This window comes from Leopardus geoffroyi, chromosome D3, assembly GCF_018350155.1.
Source record: "Leopardus geoffroyi isolate Oge1 chromosome D3, O.geoffroyi_Oge1_pat1.0, whole genome shotgun sequence".
In the NCBI taxonomy this organism is placed as follows: Eukaryota; Metazoa; Chordata; class Mammalia; order Carnivora; family Felidae; genus Leopardus; species Leopardus geoffroyi.
Genome location: NC_059339.1, coordinates 44,043,613 through 44,059,593, shown reverse-complemented (window position 1 = coordinate 44,059,593; position 15,981 = coordinate 44,043,613). Strand labels below are relative to the sequence as shown.

The window sequence follows — 15,981 nt, the reverse complement described above, 5'->3', positions numbered from 1 at the left end:
TGGAAAGTGGTTAGTAAAAAATTATGTCCATTCACAAGGCTAGAGAAAGCAAACAAACTTCCATTTCTATAAAGGTATTAATAAATATGACAGAATGGCAGAATAATAACCATTTAAAGAGCAAGTGCTGGGGCGCCTGGGTGGCTCAGTCGGTTGAGCGTCCGACTTCAGCTCAGGTCACGATCTCGCGGTCCATGAGTTCGAGCCCCGCGTCGGGCTCTAGGCTGATGGCTCAGAGCCTGGAGCCTGCTTCCGATTCTGTGTCTCCCTCTCTCTCTGCCCCTCCCCCATTCATGCTCTGTCTCTCTCTGTCTCAAAAATAAATAAACGTAAAAAAAAAAATTAAAAAAAAAAAAAAAGAGCAAGTGCTCTGTGCCAGGCACTGTGCTGGATGGGTTGCCTTATAAACATCATCTCATTTGATCTTTACAACCCTGAAAGTTAGGCATCATTGGCCTCTTTTTATAGATGAGAAATCTGAGACCTCATGAGAATAAGTAGCTTGCCCCAGTTCTGAAAATACTAAGTGGCAAATCTGGGATTTTAATCCCAGTTCCAACTCCAATGACCAAGGTCTTTGATCTCATATTCATTATTATACACAATCATGAAATCTATTCTTCTTCTTCTTCTTCTTCCTCTTTTTAGAAACAGAGCGTGTAAGTGGGGGAGAGTAGCAGAGGGAGAGAGAGAGAGGGAGAGAAGGAGAAGGAGAAGGAGAGAGAGAGAGAGAGAGAGAGAGAGAGAGAGAGAATATCTTAAGCAGGTTCCATGCTCAGTGCAGAACCCAATGCAGGGCTTGATCCCATGACCCTGGGAACATGACCTGAGCCGAAATCAAGAGTCAGATGTTCAGCCGACTGAGACACCCTGAAAATCTATTATTCTGATGGTGTTTCTTGTATCCTTTCATGATGTATTCTAGGAGGATTCCTCTAGTCATGAAGAATCATTAAGCAAAAAGGCATCATGAGATATTTTTCTGTGTCTGTGGTCATGTAAACTATTCCATCTGATGTCACAGTGATGCTTTTATTTATTTTTTAAAAGTTTGTTTGTTTATAGCAATCTCTACAACCAATGTGGGGCTAGAACTCATGACCCTGAGATCAACAGCTGCATGCTTTTCTGACTGAGCCAGCCAGGCACCTCAACACTATGATGCTTTTAAAATGCTAAAAAGAAGTTTCCCAAAATTGTTATACCACAGCCAACTAGATTACTAGCTCTGTGTCTTAACATTTTTGTGCCCCCACAACACAGCCTAGTATGATTTTTGTCACATAGTACATTTTGAACAAAGTGTTGAATGAATGAGTGAACAGATACTTAGAAACTTCTTTGCTAATTTAGTCCAACTTATAAACTTTACCATTAGGCTTCTGTGTTAAACCATCTGCTCAATTTCGCTAAGGGAAAATCATCATCTTTTTATGAAAGCCTATGGAAATTATCACTTCTTTTCCTATGAACCAAGAAAAAGCTTTGAATTATAAGTTAAGGAACTTTTATAAAGCATGGATAGGGTTACTTTCTAACTCAGGATACTGATGTATATATTTCCAGACTTTCTGATGACACTGTGTAACTAGGAAAAATGTATCAAACTAAACAAGTACAGCTTACGAACAATACAATTCTTGAATTCTTTGCCCTCTTTCCTTTCATTTTTATTATTTTCACCAAAGACATCTCATGTGCCATCTTGTCTTCTTAATTAAAAATAAATCCAGTCTTTATTTCCCATGATGTAAGGAAGCTAGGTTGTGAAAAAAAAAAAGTCCAGACTCAAAGTAAAGCCAGAGAATAAAACAATTCTGAGATACAGTAATACATTTTACATCATATGTATATTCCTAGTTACTTTGGTTGAACTAATGCTAAATATAACATGGGAATCACATCAATCAAATATAGCTAGGAATGATGGGTAGTATGGAGAAACTACCAAAAACTTACGAAGCAGATAATCTGCAGCTGAATAACTGAGAGTTGACTGGACATCAGGTCTAGATCAATAACTCTGTACAGAGTGAATCCTACTTTGCTTTACACAGAATTAATTTTTGATAAATCGCATGCCATCCTTTAGCTTGTCTTGAAAAGGCGGCCTCTTCAAGGCGGGTGTTTTGGGAACGAATAAAAAATAAAAGCTAATTTTTAAGAAGTTACTAAAAGAAAAAAAAATGTTTCATACTTGAGTTAATTACAGAATTCCCAATTAATTCTGTGATCTAAAAAAAAAATCTGTGATAATTTAACATGTTTTTTTAATTTTTGTTTTTTTTATTTGAGAGAGAGAGCGAGCGTTGGGCAAAGGGGCAGAAATAAAGAATCTTGAGCAGGCTCCATGCTCAGTACAGAGCCCCACCTGGGGCTTGATCCCACAACCCTAGGATCTTGAACTGAGTTGAAATCAAGAGTCAGCCGCCCAACCAACTGAGTCACCTAGGCACCCCTATGATAATTTAAACTTGTAGTTTAACTCCTTCATCTTGGAAGGAATTTTATAGGTGTGAAATACTCACCTAAAAGTGCATTTTTCCCATGATCATCTGGTAGAAATCGCTTGTCTACAGCACACACGAGAATGTGTTCAGGCAGATTGGGAGACTTGGCCCCTACCAGGAGGAATCCTGCTGGGATGTCGATTTGTTCCATACAAAGAGATACCAAACGCAAATCCTTTCCTGCTTGACAAAAACCTAAAAATGGTAAAAAGCACACAGTAAAATGTTTAGAAAGGTCCTATCTCCTTATCACCCATCTGGAGAGTGGATTTGCCTATGGGAAATCCCATAAAGGCATAATCCCATAAAAAATTAAGGAGTAGATTATTTTTTTACGTTTATTTATTTTTTGAAAGAGAGAGGGAGAGAAAGAGCAAGCTGGGGGAGGGGCAGAGAGAGAGGGAGAGAGAAATCCCAAGCAGGTTCTGCACTTTCAGTGCAGAGCCCGATGCGGGACTCAAACTCAGGAACTGCGAGATCATGACCTGAACTGAAACCAAGATTTGGACACTCAACCGACTGAGCCACCCAGGCACCCCAGGACTAAATTTAAAGTCCATATACTCCAACCTGAAGACAAACCTATCCTAGGTATCCCCTTCCCCCGAGTGGAGCTGAAAACACACAAAAAGGAGGTATTTCTGACAAGTTCAGCCAACATTTATGACTTTATATTTTCTGATCTACAAGTAAGCAAATGATAAATACACACAGAGCTTTGAAAAATGTATGTAATTTTTATGTGTATGTAGTACAATATTTTTATACTTTCAAAGCAAGTTCATATCTATAAATGGTGACTGTCATAGAAGAGAGAGGCTTCCATTTCACATAGGAAGAGACTGCACTTCAGAGGTGGCTCATAAATGAATGGGCCAGAACTAGAACTCAGAACCGTGAAGTCATTTTTGTAAGCTACAACAGAACAACACGTAACAAAACCTTACATAACCACGTTGTGTACCAGAACATATTACACTAACTAGTTAGTTCATCATTTATTAAAAATCACTTGCAACAGATGCTACCCTAGGCCTGGGGATAGAATTGAACAAATATATCTTCCCTACATTATAGTCTAATTGGAAGAATGTGTAAGGAACCAATAATCACAAAACAATATTACAGAGGACAGCTATTTTCTACTGCAAAGCACCTATTTCACATCTTCTGGGAGATAATCAAACCTCCTTGAACTCTAATCACATGATTCCTCTGGAGAATGGGGATATTCTAGACTGACAGGAGGTAGCACCTGATCCAAGCTGGCCACTATAATATCCCACCTTTCCAGCCATAGTTGATTAGTCAGGGACACCTGACATAAACTGGGACAATCAAAGCCTTTTCTCAAGGAATTCCAAATATGGAGCCAGAAAGAGTATGACTTAGTTTGATCTGTGGCAGCTCAGTCCCTTGCCTTGTGAGAGAAGTCTGTCAGCAGACAGGAGGCTCAAAGGGAATGTTCCAGCAGTGTGTGGACCCCTGAAACCCAGCTGTATGTGCATTTCCCAAGGTCGTATTGTGAAACCTTTTGCTTAGGAATTCTTTGAATAATATCTTCATTCTACCTAAAGCTAACTTCAGTTGGGTTGGGTTTCACCTGCAGCCAAAAGAGGGTAAATACAAGTATGAAAAATACTATTTCAGAGAGTTGCAGAAGGTAAACGATGGATACCTAAATCTCCACACACAAACCTGAGGAGACCATCATCACCCAATACAAAGTAGAGAAAGACCCTGCTAAATTCTTCCAGTATCAATTTATAGTATGATGTTCACCAAATGCCAACAAACAATTGGATGCAATCAGTTATTATAAGAGAAAAAAAATCCAAATATTGTATGAAGTTGTGGCGCACATAAATCTACCATGAATCTACTGCATGGTTGAGCTCATCAAACCTCAAAAGCAGACATAATGGAATTGGAGGAAGTCAACAGAAGAAAGAATAAAATGATAAAATAATGGGGTTCAACCATCTCAAGCTTATAGGCTCCCTTTAACACTAAAATAATGCAAATTTAACTTTTAGTGTTTGTTAATTGAAAAAAACAAAAGCAGAATATTATTGTGAATTAACAATTTTGAATGAATCTATATTTTATTAGTCACAATATCATCTATATTTATTTGAAAAATAGTCATTTATACATGCAGGTCATATTATTTATTCAGTTTACACACAGTTTTTGGAAGCTATGGATACATAAAAGCCCTAAAAAAAATTCTGCTGCCCCCACCCCATTTAAGGGACAGAACTCAGGTTTGAAAGTGGGGAAATGATGATGATGGTATCAATGGTGGAAAAATTTATGGAGAACTTAATATAAGCCAGGCACGGTACTAACCATTGTACAGATTATTTTATTTAATCCTCTGAACAACTACCAACTCCTTTCCATAGATGGAGAAGTTGAGGCTCAGGAAGGTTAGGGAACTTGTGCAGTGTTATATAATGAGTTCAGTAATGTTCAGGATGTAAGACATGGGAAGTTTGCTATATAAAGACAGATCAAGGGGTGCCTGGGTGGAGCCTATTTAAGATTCTCTCTCTCTCTTCTGCCCCTCCCCCACTTGTGGACATGCTCGCTCGCTCGCTCTCTCTCAAAAAAAGAAAAAGAAAAAAAAAAAAAAAGAAATAGCACCTTTATCATGACTTGCTCCAAAAGGCAGAATACGTATCTTCCCAAAAGATGCAGATAAATTCAGTGATGAGAAGTTCATGATTGTCTATTGACAGAAAACAGGATGCGTGGGGAACTATCTCTGTCACTAAGAAGTAGTAACAAACCTTTCTACGACTTTGAATCACACCATATTAGAAAGAGTGGACTAGATGAAATGATAGTCTGTGCCAATTTGTATGAATTTTCAAATTATTACCAGCTTTTTAGAACATCAGAGCTATATAGAACCTTAAGATTATCTGATATAGGATCTCTCAACAGGCAGTTATTAAACTCCCAGGGACTTACAGGTATTCCATGATACTTGAAGTTATAAGACAAAATCAAATAGTTACCAATTTCTAAAATCTAACAAATAATTATTCTAATATTAAAGAATGTTCTGAGGGCTTTCCGGACTACACATAGAGGGAGAGTGGAAACCAGTTGAATGAATTCAGGACTCACTTGTTTGAATCCTGTATCAGTGTATGGCTTTGATTTTCACACAACTGTTTTTATTCTTAGCCATTTGTATTGATATTGTGCTTAATTTATACTCATCATACATTGTTGGTTAATGATAGGAAGCACTGATTGTGTTAATGAACATAGTAATGTTACAAATATGTCTAAAGATGCTCTTGCTAGATTTATGAAAGTTAGATTCAATCCCAACCCCACTCATTAAATTATAAAATTATATAAAATGCACCAATATGTTTTTGGGCACTCCACCCCCAAAAGCAATGTCAAGGTAAAATTTTGGTGATTACAATCCAATTTGGCTTTTCATGTAGGAGAGAAAAGCCTACCTCATTTTGCAGCATGTTCAGTAGCAGAAATTCTGCACACAGCAGCCTGAAATCTTTTCATCATATAGATGATGTAAAAATTATAAAAATAAACAAGCATATCCTTTTAATCCTAAAATTTCAAATTTTGGGTATTAAAAGTAGATTTTGATTTTCTTTTTATTTGATGCTGGAAAACATTTAAATATACTCAGCCCCCTGAAAAGCTATAATATTTTATTTTATTTTATTTTATTTTATTTTATTTTATTTTATTTTATTTATTTATTTATTTATTTATTTATTTATTTATTTATTTTTTCAACGTTTATTTATTTTTGGGACAGAGAGAGACAGAGCATGAACGGGGGAGGGGCAGAGAGAGAGGGAGACACAGAATCGGAAACAGGCTCCAGGCTCTGAGCCATCAGCCCAGAGCCTGACGCGGGGCTCGAACTCCCGGACCGCGAGATCGTGACCTGGCTGAAGTCGGATGCTCAACCGACTGCGCCACCCAGGCGCCCCTATAATATTTTATTTTTGAATTTGTCAATAAAATATGCTTTTTCTTACACAACTGATTTTAAATACATTAAGTAGCAATTACTGAATGATAAAATGTAGACAATTTTTTCTCATATGCATGAATAATATCAAAGAGTATATTAACATACTGGTCTAAAATAAATACTTTCTACTTAAAATCAATTCTTTATCATATGCCATGTAGTGACAGAATTAGGTTTTAAATTCCTAAAAAGTTCAAAAGACTATATATTAGTATAAAAGAAATTTGTGAGTCAAAGATTGGGTAACACTAATCCATTTAATATGTAAATGAGGACACTGGGGCCTATAAAGCTTAAGAAAATGGTCCAATTTTTAAAATATTCAGTAACTGGAGAAAGTGGGACTAAAACCCAAGTCTCCGGACTCCAAATTAGATACTCCTTCATCCTCATTAACATCTCTGACTCATATAATGCTTCACCTTCCCTCAGTCTGATGTAGGACACTCTCCTATTACTTCTTCCTTGCCTTTTTTTGGAGTCCTATTACCCAACTTTCTAAGTTGAATCTTTGGTCTATTGGCACTCACCTACCTCATACTTGCTGATGAATCCTTAAAATTCATTATTTTTCTGATGAGTTTTCTTTTTTTAAAAAAGCTATTTATTTATTTTGAGAGAGACAGAGACAGTGCAAAGAAGGGCAGAGAGAGGGAGAATCCCGAGCAGGCTCCGTGCTGCCAGAGCATAGCCTGACGTGGGGCTGAAACCCATGAGGCCACAGGAACATAACCTGAGCCGAAACCAAGAGTCAGACACTTAACCAACTGAGCCACCGGGCACCCCTCTGATGAGATCTCTAAAAGCAATACATTGCAGCAAAAGGAGACCAAGGGGGAAAGTACAATTTTTGTTCTGGACTTAACAGAGATAGAGTCAAGAGGACTTAGTGTGGAGAATATCTGAAGAAAGCAAGATTTTCTGTAGAAGAGAGATGATTTCAGAGTTTTCTGTAGCAAAAAAGGAGAACTACACAGTCCACTCAAATTAAGAAATACAAATAGTTTTTACTACAGCCTTTAGTATGAGGACACCTAGAGGTCAAAAGTAATAATTATTCAACAATGACTGGATCCTTGGAGAAGCATGTTTTCTAGTCTCCTCCCCACAAAAATTTTAAGGGATGCTCATGACAATAAAGAGAAAATGTCCTATTTTATGCTAAAAAAAAAAAGCTGCAATGATGAGAGTATGTAAAAGGGGTACAGGAACCAACTGAAGGTGCTCCCAATGTCCAAAACCAGAACAATCTGAGCAGTGAGGTAAAGTAGTATTGACTTATAACTTGACATAAAATAAATATCCATGAGTACATAATAATATAAATAAATGAGTGAATAAATTAGTAAGTGGCGGGGGGGGGGAGACAAATCCCCATACAGAATTTTAAATAATTTATGTAGATACTCTGCCCTCGAGAAGGTGGAGCATAATTCCCTGTTCCTAAAGTATAAGCTGAGCATAGTGACTTTCTCCCACAGTATGGCAAGTGGGGGAAAGAGTGGAGATCACACTACCTCGGCCAGATGACCTACATCAACATCAACCCTCATAAATCATGTTGACAGAATGTACCCTTGATACAATATGATGAAAATGGCAATTTACCTTTGTGATCTTTCTCCCCAAAACCCATAACCCCAGTCTAATTAGGAGAAAAATATCAAATAACAGTAGAGGGTCACCTGCAATATACCTGACCAATAATTCCTAAAACTGTCAGGGTCATCAGAAACAAGGAAAGTCTGAGAAACTGTAACAGCCAAGAGAAGCCTAAAGAGACATAACAACTAACTCTATTTTAGTATCCTGAAGGGATTCTGGAAAAGAAAAGAGATATTAGGTAAAAACTAAGGAACCTAAATAAACTATGAACTTTAATTATTATTAAAATTAGTAATAATGTAAGATAATAATAGGAGAAACTGCAGGAATATATAGAAACTCTATACTATTGTCTCAATTTTTCTTTAAGTCTAAAACTGTTCTTAAAAAGTAAAGTCTATTTTTACAATGTCCAATTTTATCTTCTTGCCTTCATGTTACTCGCTAACACAAGCCACTCAGCCAATTTGATTAAGAGGAAAGAAAATAGGAGAGAAAGAGAAGGCAAGGCTGAGTCCAGCAACAGGGTAATTCAAGAAATAAATCAATTCAAGGCCAGAAATGGTGGCAACATCAAGAAAAAGTTCCTAAATTGAGTTTGTAATTATTCTGAGAATATACTCACCAGGCAAAGATTTGGCTTTTTGCTGTGACACCTTTTACCTGTCTTTTCTAAATCCTAATTTTGGGGGGGGGGGGATTCAGATCAGCTAATTATATACAAAATATGAGGGATCCCCAAGTAAGAAAAAACATTATGCAAAGAATAATATTTATTTTTTTAAGAATGAAAATAAGCTCTGTGTGTCTGTAAAGAAAAAAAGAGTGGGTAGTTAAAGAATCTATGAAATGTGATTATATTTGAAGGTCTGTAGGATCCAAATATCTAGTGTAACAGGTAGTTCTGGTCTCTAGAAATACGTCAGATTATTAATATAATAAAGACCAACTACTCAATCTCAATTAAAACCTCAAACACAATGAAAAGAAACCTTATTACAACCCTGTAGTGTGATTTTGAATCACATCTGAACTAATCCTGAAAGAAAGACAGAATCTTTTTTTAGGGGCTTCTGGAAGACCTGGGGGAAGAGTGCCCTAAGGAAGGATCTATGCCTGTTTACTGTATGCAAGGAAGGAAAGATAAGTTATCGATGTTGGCACACAAATAACAAACTTGTCCCTAAATAGCTTCATTTTCTGAGAATAATACTGAAATGCTGCCTTAACCCCAAGACCTTTGCAGCAAATTATTTTAATTTAAAAAAAGGAATAATGGTAGAGGGCCCTTCTTTGTAAACTTCATCTGCATTTCCTTAAGAAAATAGCCAAGGTTTTCACTTCACAGAACCAGATTTGCATTCTCCAATTATCTCCAACTTGAAGGTTACAGAGTAATCTAAGCGGGGGGAGGGGAAAGTTTACTGAAACAGCTGTAAACACAAACTAAAGTAATCAAAGCAGTATTTGGAAGCCTCAAATTTGGTTGCCCTTCACCCCTTTAGACAATCAACTGCCTCCCAGCAGGGTGGGAACCTACACTATTCCAATAATTTACATAAGAAATTAGCAACCAAAATTTACATCTGAATGGTAACCCCCAGAAGCCCATCAGGTATTAAGTATCTGCTTATCTAAATTGCCTCTAAAAATAGCTTTACCTTCCTTTAAGTCTTAGGTAAATAGAGGATTTCCCATGAAGGGAAGGTGGTATGCTAAAACAAGTCCAGGCATTACATTGTCCTAATTCACTGTCATTTCTATAAGAAAAATTTCAGAACTGTTCTGTCTTTGGGTGAGAGGGTTCTTAGAACTACCCTAGAATGAGCCAAATTGAAAGAGCTATGGACAAACTTTAAACTATCAAATTATGAACTATGCTTTTTGTTTTTAATGGCCACCTTGAGGTGAATTAAAGGGGAAAAAGTATGGACATGCAATTAATTATAAGAAACCAAAGTAGCTGATGTAGGAATCTACGTCTATGACCTGTGTTTTCAGGTTGTCTTGGAATTTGAATTAATGCTTGGGTGCTATATTTGTTTTTCCCCCCAGAAAAACTGCATCTCCAAATCTTTTTCCTTCATATCTAAAATTAACTATTACCCTTCCCTTACACTTTACATAATCGCCTCATGGTAAGAGTAGTGTTCTCATGTTTTAAAGTTCAAGAAATAGTTGCTCTCTGTTAGATCACTGAGTTTGTATCTTGGTGAACACTAAACATACCTGATTGTTAGTAATACCAGTGTCAGCACCCCAAAAGGCAAACTAAAACATATTTAGAGCACAGGAAAAACAGGAGAGCCCCTCCTCCATTTTTGGTATAAAATTTGATATTTCAGAATTATCCCCTAAAGCTTTGACTCTCGTTCTATTTAATTCTTAAATATAACAAGATTCTCAATGACAAGCCAACAATATTTTAAGCACAATTTCAATATTTGGTCATTAACTGTTAAGTATGACTTGACTGATAAATAAAAGGCACAAAAATGGATATAAAACAGCCAAGTGGAAACCTAACCCAGTCACTTGCTACACAACTATAGGTTTAAAGGCCTATCATACCAAGAATAATGAGTAAATTTGATGCATAATATTAAGTCTGGGCAAAATAAATCAATCACATCTGGAAGCAAATTTATAAGAAATAGTGCAGACAGGATTAAGGATTTTGAGCTTTTTATAGCTTATCAAATTCTTGAAAGGAAGAAAAGGAAAGGAAAAGAAAAAGAAAAAAGAAAAGAGGGAGGGAGGGTAAAAGAGAAAGAGAAAAGAAAGTCAAGAAATAATAAAACTTCCAAGCAGTGCAAACTCATTTATCTGGATTTGCACATTTGAATCTTTAGTTTACCCCAAATTATTTACAATTCAAGCTGTGTAGGGAGAATGTCCTGAAATCTTACCCCTTTCCTCCTCACTCCTCACCCCTAGGATTTGCATGCATTGTAAACACCCCAGGTCCAAGTCAATCAGGGTATAAAAACTGCACTCTGGCTAATATGGATAAAGTAGAATCCACATACTAATTAGGTTGGGATTACCAGAAAATAGCACTGTAAATACTAAATGTAAGGAAGAGAATATATTTTAAAGTTGTGACATCATCAAAACCATGAAATACTGAGAATGTTTTATATTAGGATTTCCTTTTTAAAGTGTGGTTAAAGCCATGGTGGAAGAGGAGGTTGACAAAATAAATAAAATGGGATTATCAAAATATGTACATTTTTATCTTCTACAGATAACACTATACTGCATGAGTGTTCAGAATAAATGAAAAAGGTAAATATAAAACATCTGATATCTCTATTAATGTTTTTGAGGTTGGAACAGAAAGAAGTAGGAAGACAGGACACTTAAAAAGTACCTGAGATAGTAGCATTCTTGCAGGAAAAGCCCTGACTTGGGCCTAGGCTTGCTTTTGCCACATATCATCTCAGAGAAGTCATTCAACTGCTGTGAATCTTACTTTCTTCATCTATAAGATGAAGCAATAATACCTGTCTTTCTTATAGACACCTGCTGTGAAGTCACAGAAGATAATGTCAGTGAGACCATAATCATTCCTCATTCCTTTCTGTAATTACTGGTTTCCAGCCTTCAGCACCACATGTAATGATTGAAAACTAGCCAGACAATAAAGAGGAATTGGTAAAAGAAAGAAAAGAAAGAAAGAAAGAAAGAAAGAAAGAAAGAAAGAAAGAAAGAAAGAAAGAAAGAAAGAAAAAGAAACCCACCATCTGTAGTGCAAGACCCTTCTGGGGCAGGTTTTTGTGAATAGGGAATTGGTGGGCTATTTGAATCAGACATTTCTTCATCATCTTCGTCATCTTCCATTTCATTAACTGTTAGATTGTTAGAAAAATCCAGGCTTCCATTTTGAGTGTAGCGGTGTACCAAATCTTTATCCAGATCCTCCACCTTGGGTTTTACATCTGGGTGAGCAAATAAATTACAACTAATTTAATAAAAAGATGCTTATAGAAAAAATAACCAAAAGAAAAATTCATACTTCTGAAAGATATCAGAGGACAGGGAGACTAGCAATATCTAATATTATATCAATTTATTTCAGAGGTCCCCAGATTTGGAATTTCCACTTCTTTTAAAAGAAATCTAGAAATGTGTGGGATTGAGAAACTTACCTGCAGATGAGAAAGGATGCTGGTCAGGGTCCAGGTACAGCTGGGAAAAAATTGGCCGTGGAACCACACTACTACATCTGAGAGAGGCTTCTATGGAGTTGTGGAGAGCTTCCTCAAATTGAGCAGATTTCAGTTGCCCAGCATATGAATTCCCCATGGTCTACACCACCCCCCCCAAAGAAAAAGAGGAAGAAAGGAGAAAATTTATATAATTAGAGGACTCTATGACTGCAAAGTACACGTAGAGCTGATATAAACTATACCCATATATCTTGTTAAGATTCATATATGAACCCTACCTATATTTCCTAAGACAACCTGTTTTAAATTCTCTGTTACATAACTTTTGCTTTTTGTTTTCATAATCCAAATCCATTTCAAAAAGGCCCTTTAGAGGATCTTCTGAGAATCAAACAGTAATAAATGCTTTAAGTCAAGGTTCTCTGACCAGTAAATCAAGATTGACCTGTCAATCATGAAGCCTAACATGATGACAATGGGCCACTCCTCCTTAAAACTAGTGGGCTACCATGATCCCATTCCAACTCTATCAGTGCTTTCAGAGTAAATATCTAGTTACTGCTCTCTCTGCTAAGATCTTCTTACCCTGGCAGAATAGGGGGAAATTCTTCTCTTGGGGGGGAAAAAAAAGAAGAAGAAAGAAAGAAAGCTTTGTGATACTATATTTGACAAATTCCTGAAAGCAAGATTTGAGCCTTTTAAACCCAAAGAAGTCATTTATGCATAATTAGTATTTATTTAAAAAAAAAGTTTTTTTTTCCTTAATCTGAATCACAATCTTATTTTAGACCCTCTAGGAATGTATAGAGTAAGAAGTTCGAAAGCCATGGCCTTTACTTCTCATAACCGATATTTGTATAGTTCTTGCTAGTTACAAAAATCTCCATGAATATCAATAATAACTACAATTCTTTGGGTGCTAACTACTGGCTATACCAACAATTCTCAAAGTATGTTCTGAGGTCACCAAGACCCTTTCTGGGGTCTATGAGATCAAAACTCTTTTCAAACTTATTACTAAGATAGTATTTGCCTTTTTTACTCTCATACGTGTACAGTAGGATTTTACAGAGGCTGCATGATGTGTAATATTGCAACAGGTTTAATTAGAAGCAGATAGATCACTTTTCTCACTAACTTTTTTTTGGAAAATATAGTTACTTTCCCCAAAATGTTATATATGTTGACATATAATGGGTTATAATTTTAACTTTTTTTTTTTAATTTTTTTTCAACGTTTATTTATTTTTGGGACAGAGAGAGACAAAGCATGAACGGGGGAGGGGCAGAGAGAGAGGGAGACACAGAATCGGAAACAGGCTCCAGGCTCTGAGCCATCAGCCCAGAGCCCGACGCGGGGCTCAAACTCACGGACCGCGAGATCGTGACCTGGCTGAAGTCGGACGCTTAACCGACTGCGCCACCCAGGCGCCCCTAATTTTAACTTTTAAAGTTAATATATATTTTAAACATTTCTTACTCTTAGTTTCTAATAAATATAGTCTACATCAACAAAACTCAATTTTGATTCTGGGATCAAAAATGTGAGAGCTGTGGAGCTAGACAGTACCCTAAATATTTTATAAAAATTATTTTATTTAGGGCACCTGGTGGCTCAGTTGATTAAGACTCCCGACTCTTGGTTTCAGCTCAGGTCATGATCCGTGGTTCTTGGGTTTGAGCCCCGCATCGGGCTCCATGCTGGCAGTGTGGAGAGTGCCTGGGATTCTCTCTCTAACCCTCTCCCTCTCTGCCCTTCCCCAGCTTGTGCTCTCACATGCACTCTCTCTCTCTCAAAATAAATAAATAAACTTCAAAAATATATTTTATTTAATCCTTAGTATTCAGAATTAGGTAGGACTTGTCTCACTTCATCAATGAAACAATTGGGGCTTGGAGAAGCCAAGTGACTTGCCCCCTATCATCCAGCTGGTAAAGGTCAGAACCAGAACTCAATATCTAGCTGTGTGAGGAGAAATCCTATACTCCTACAGTACAGGCTCAATTTGGATAAATCTCATTTCAAGAAAGGCAGTTTGAAAATATCATAGCCCCACTTATCCCATCAAAGAGAGGGACAGATACTAAATTTCATCTGGAAAGCCAACTGTGATGGACTCTCTGAAGGGAGTCCCTAGAGGACTCGTTGAGAAGGACCCTAAGCATGCATCTGGGCTCAGCAGGAAAAGGAAGCCAAGATCCAGTCACTCCTAAGCAGGGAAGGGGTAATGCATACAACCTTACTATCAGGCTTCCCAGAGTTATATTCATGAGCTTCAAAGGATTTTGGTGGCTATGAGCTGCTGAGCTGCCTCTATATAGCATAGAAGGTTGTTTACATGATTCTGGGTAGCAATGAGTAGTATTCAGAGATTTCCATCAGAGTGGCTGCATTTAGTAAAGCTTTGTTGGAGATTCTTATGATTTGGAGGAAAAGCTGGAATTATATTTTAGCAACCTTTCTCAAAATAGGTAATAAGAAACTAAATACCATGGATTTAAATTAGTAAATTCCTCTTTACAAGTAAAAGAAATTTTATAACTATATGAGGTGATGGATATCAACTAAACTTATATGTAGTAATCACTTTGCAAGATATACCTATATCAAATCATCATATTGTACACCTAAAACTTATACAATGTTATATGTCACTTTTATCTCAGTAAAACTAGAAAAAATAAACTAGATTTCTTCAATTATTAGGTTCCTTTCTTTCAACGTTTATTTATTTTTGGGACAGAGAGAGACAGAGCATGAACGGGGGAGGGGCAGAGAGAGAGGGAGACACAGAATCGGAAACAGGCTCCAGGCTCTGAGCCATGAGCCCAGAGCCCGACGCGGGGCTGGAACTCACGGACCACGAGATCGTGACCTGGCTGAAGTCGGAGGCTTAACCGACTGCGCCACCCAGGCGCCCCAGGTTCCTTTCTTTCAAAAAGTACATACCCAAAACTATATGTATGATACTCAATTAAAAGTTATAAGTAGAAGCAAAATCAACAAACTCTGTCAAATAAAGTTTTCCTGAAACACCAAGTTTTTGTCCAACCTTCTAAGACTCTCCATTAAGACAACTATAAACATTTAAATTTTCTAAAGCTCAAGACCACACATGATCAAAATAGGGTGAGTTTGCAGGAGAAATATGTTGTGTTGCCATTTAATGCATCTAAGTCAAAATTCAATAGCCATTTCACCTTTTTTCTTCTTTTTTGCTGAAGGGAGAAAACTACCAGCACAGTCAACCATGGGATTTCTTAACCATAGAGAACAATGGAATAACTTCAAAGGTGGACCTTTCTCCAGAGCACCAAATGCCTGGAAATCTTGCCTCTTTTTAACTATTACCTGCTCAACAAATTACCTTCCTTTTATCATTGAAAACTATATTCTCTAAGAGATTTTTTTAGTTTAATAAAGAAATGCCCAATTGTACATGGAGGACTACATAATCTCAATCTCTTTGATTTATAGTTTAAGGAGCAATATAACAAATATGTAAATGTAGGGCAAATAAATATTGTGCTGAATAAAAATATTAAATCAGCATAAAAATGGATAATCATGTTTCACCATCATAGAGGATACACATAATGCTATAAGAACATTAGCAATACTCAAGATGACAAAGGGAAGTACCCAGGAAACAGTTGGAAG

General features: G+C 36.8%; 1 protein-coding gene across 7 annotated transcripts in view; it reads right to left on the bottom strand.

The window, feature by feature from the left end:
• The window catches only part of GREB1L (GREB1 like retinoic acid receptor coactivator), a 283,759-nt gene that overhangs the window by 131,043 nt on the left and 136,735 nt on the right, over window positions 1-15,981 (bottom strand). For all 7 annotated transcript variants that reach the window (XM_045458577.1, XM_045458582.1, XM_045458583.1 and 4 more), the window contains 3 exons: window positions 12,300-12,459; window positions 11,892-12,089; window positions 2,529-2,705 (listed from right to left, as the gene is read on the bottom strand). In XM_045458577.1, the coding sequence (XP_045314533.1) occupies window positions 2,529-2,705; window positions 11,892-12,089; window positions 12,300-12,456 (532 nt within the window). In that variant the 5' untranslated portion in view covers window positions 12,457-12,459. The remainder of the gene's footprint in view (window positions 1-2,528; window positions 2,706-11,891; window positions 12,090-12,299; window positions 12,460-15,981) is intronic.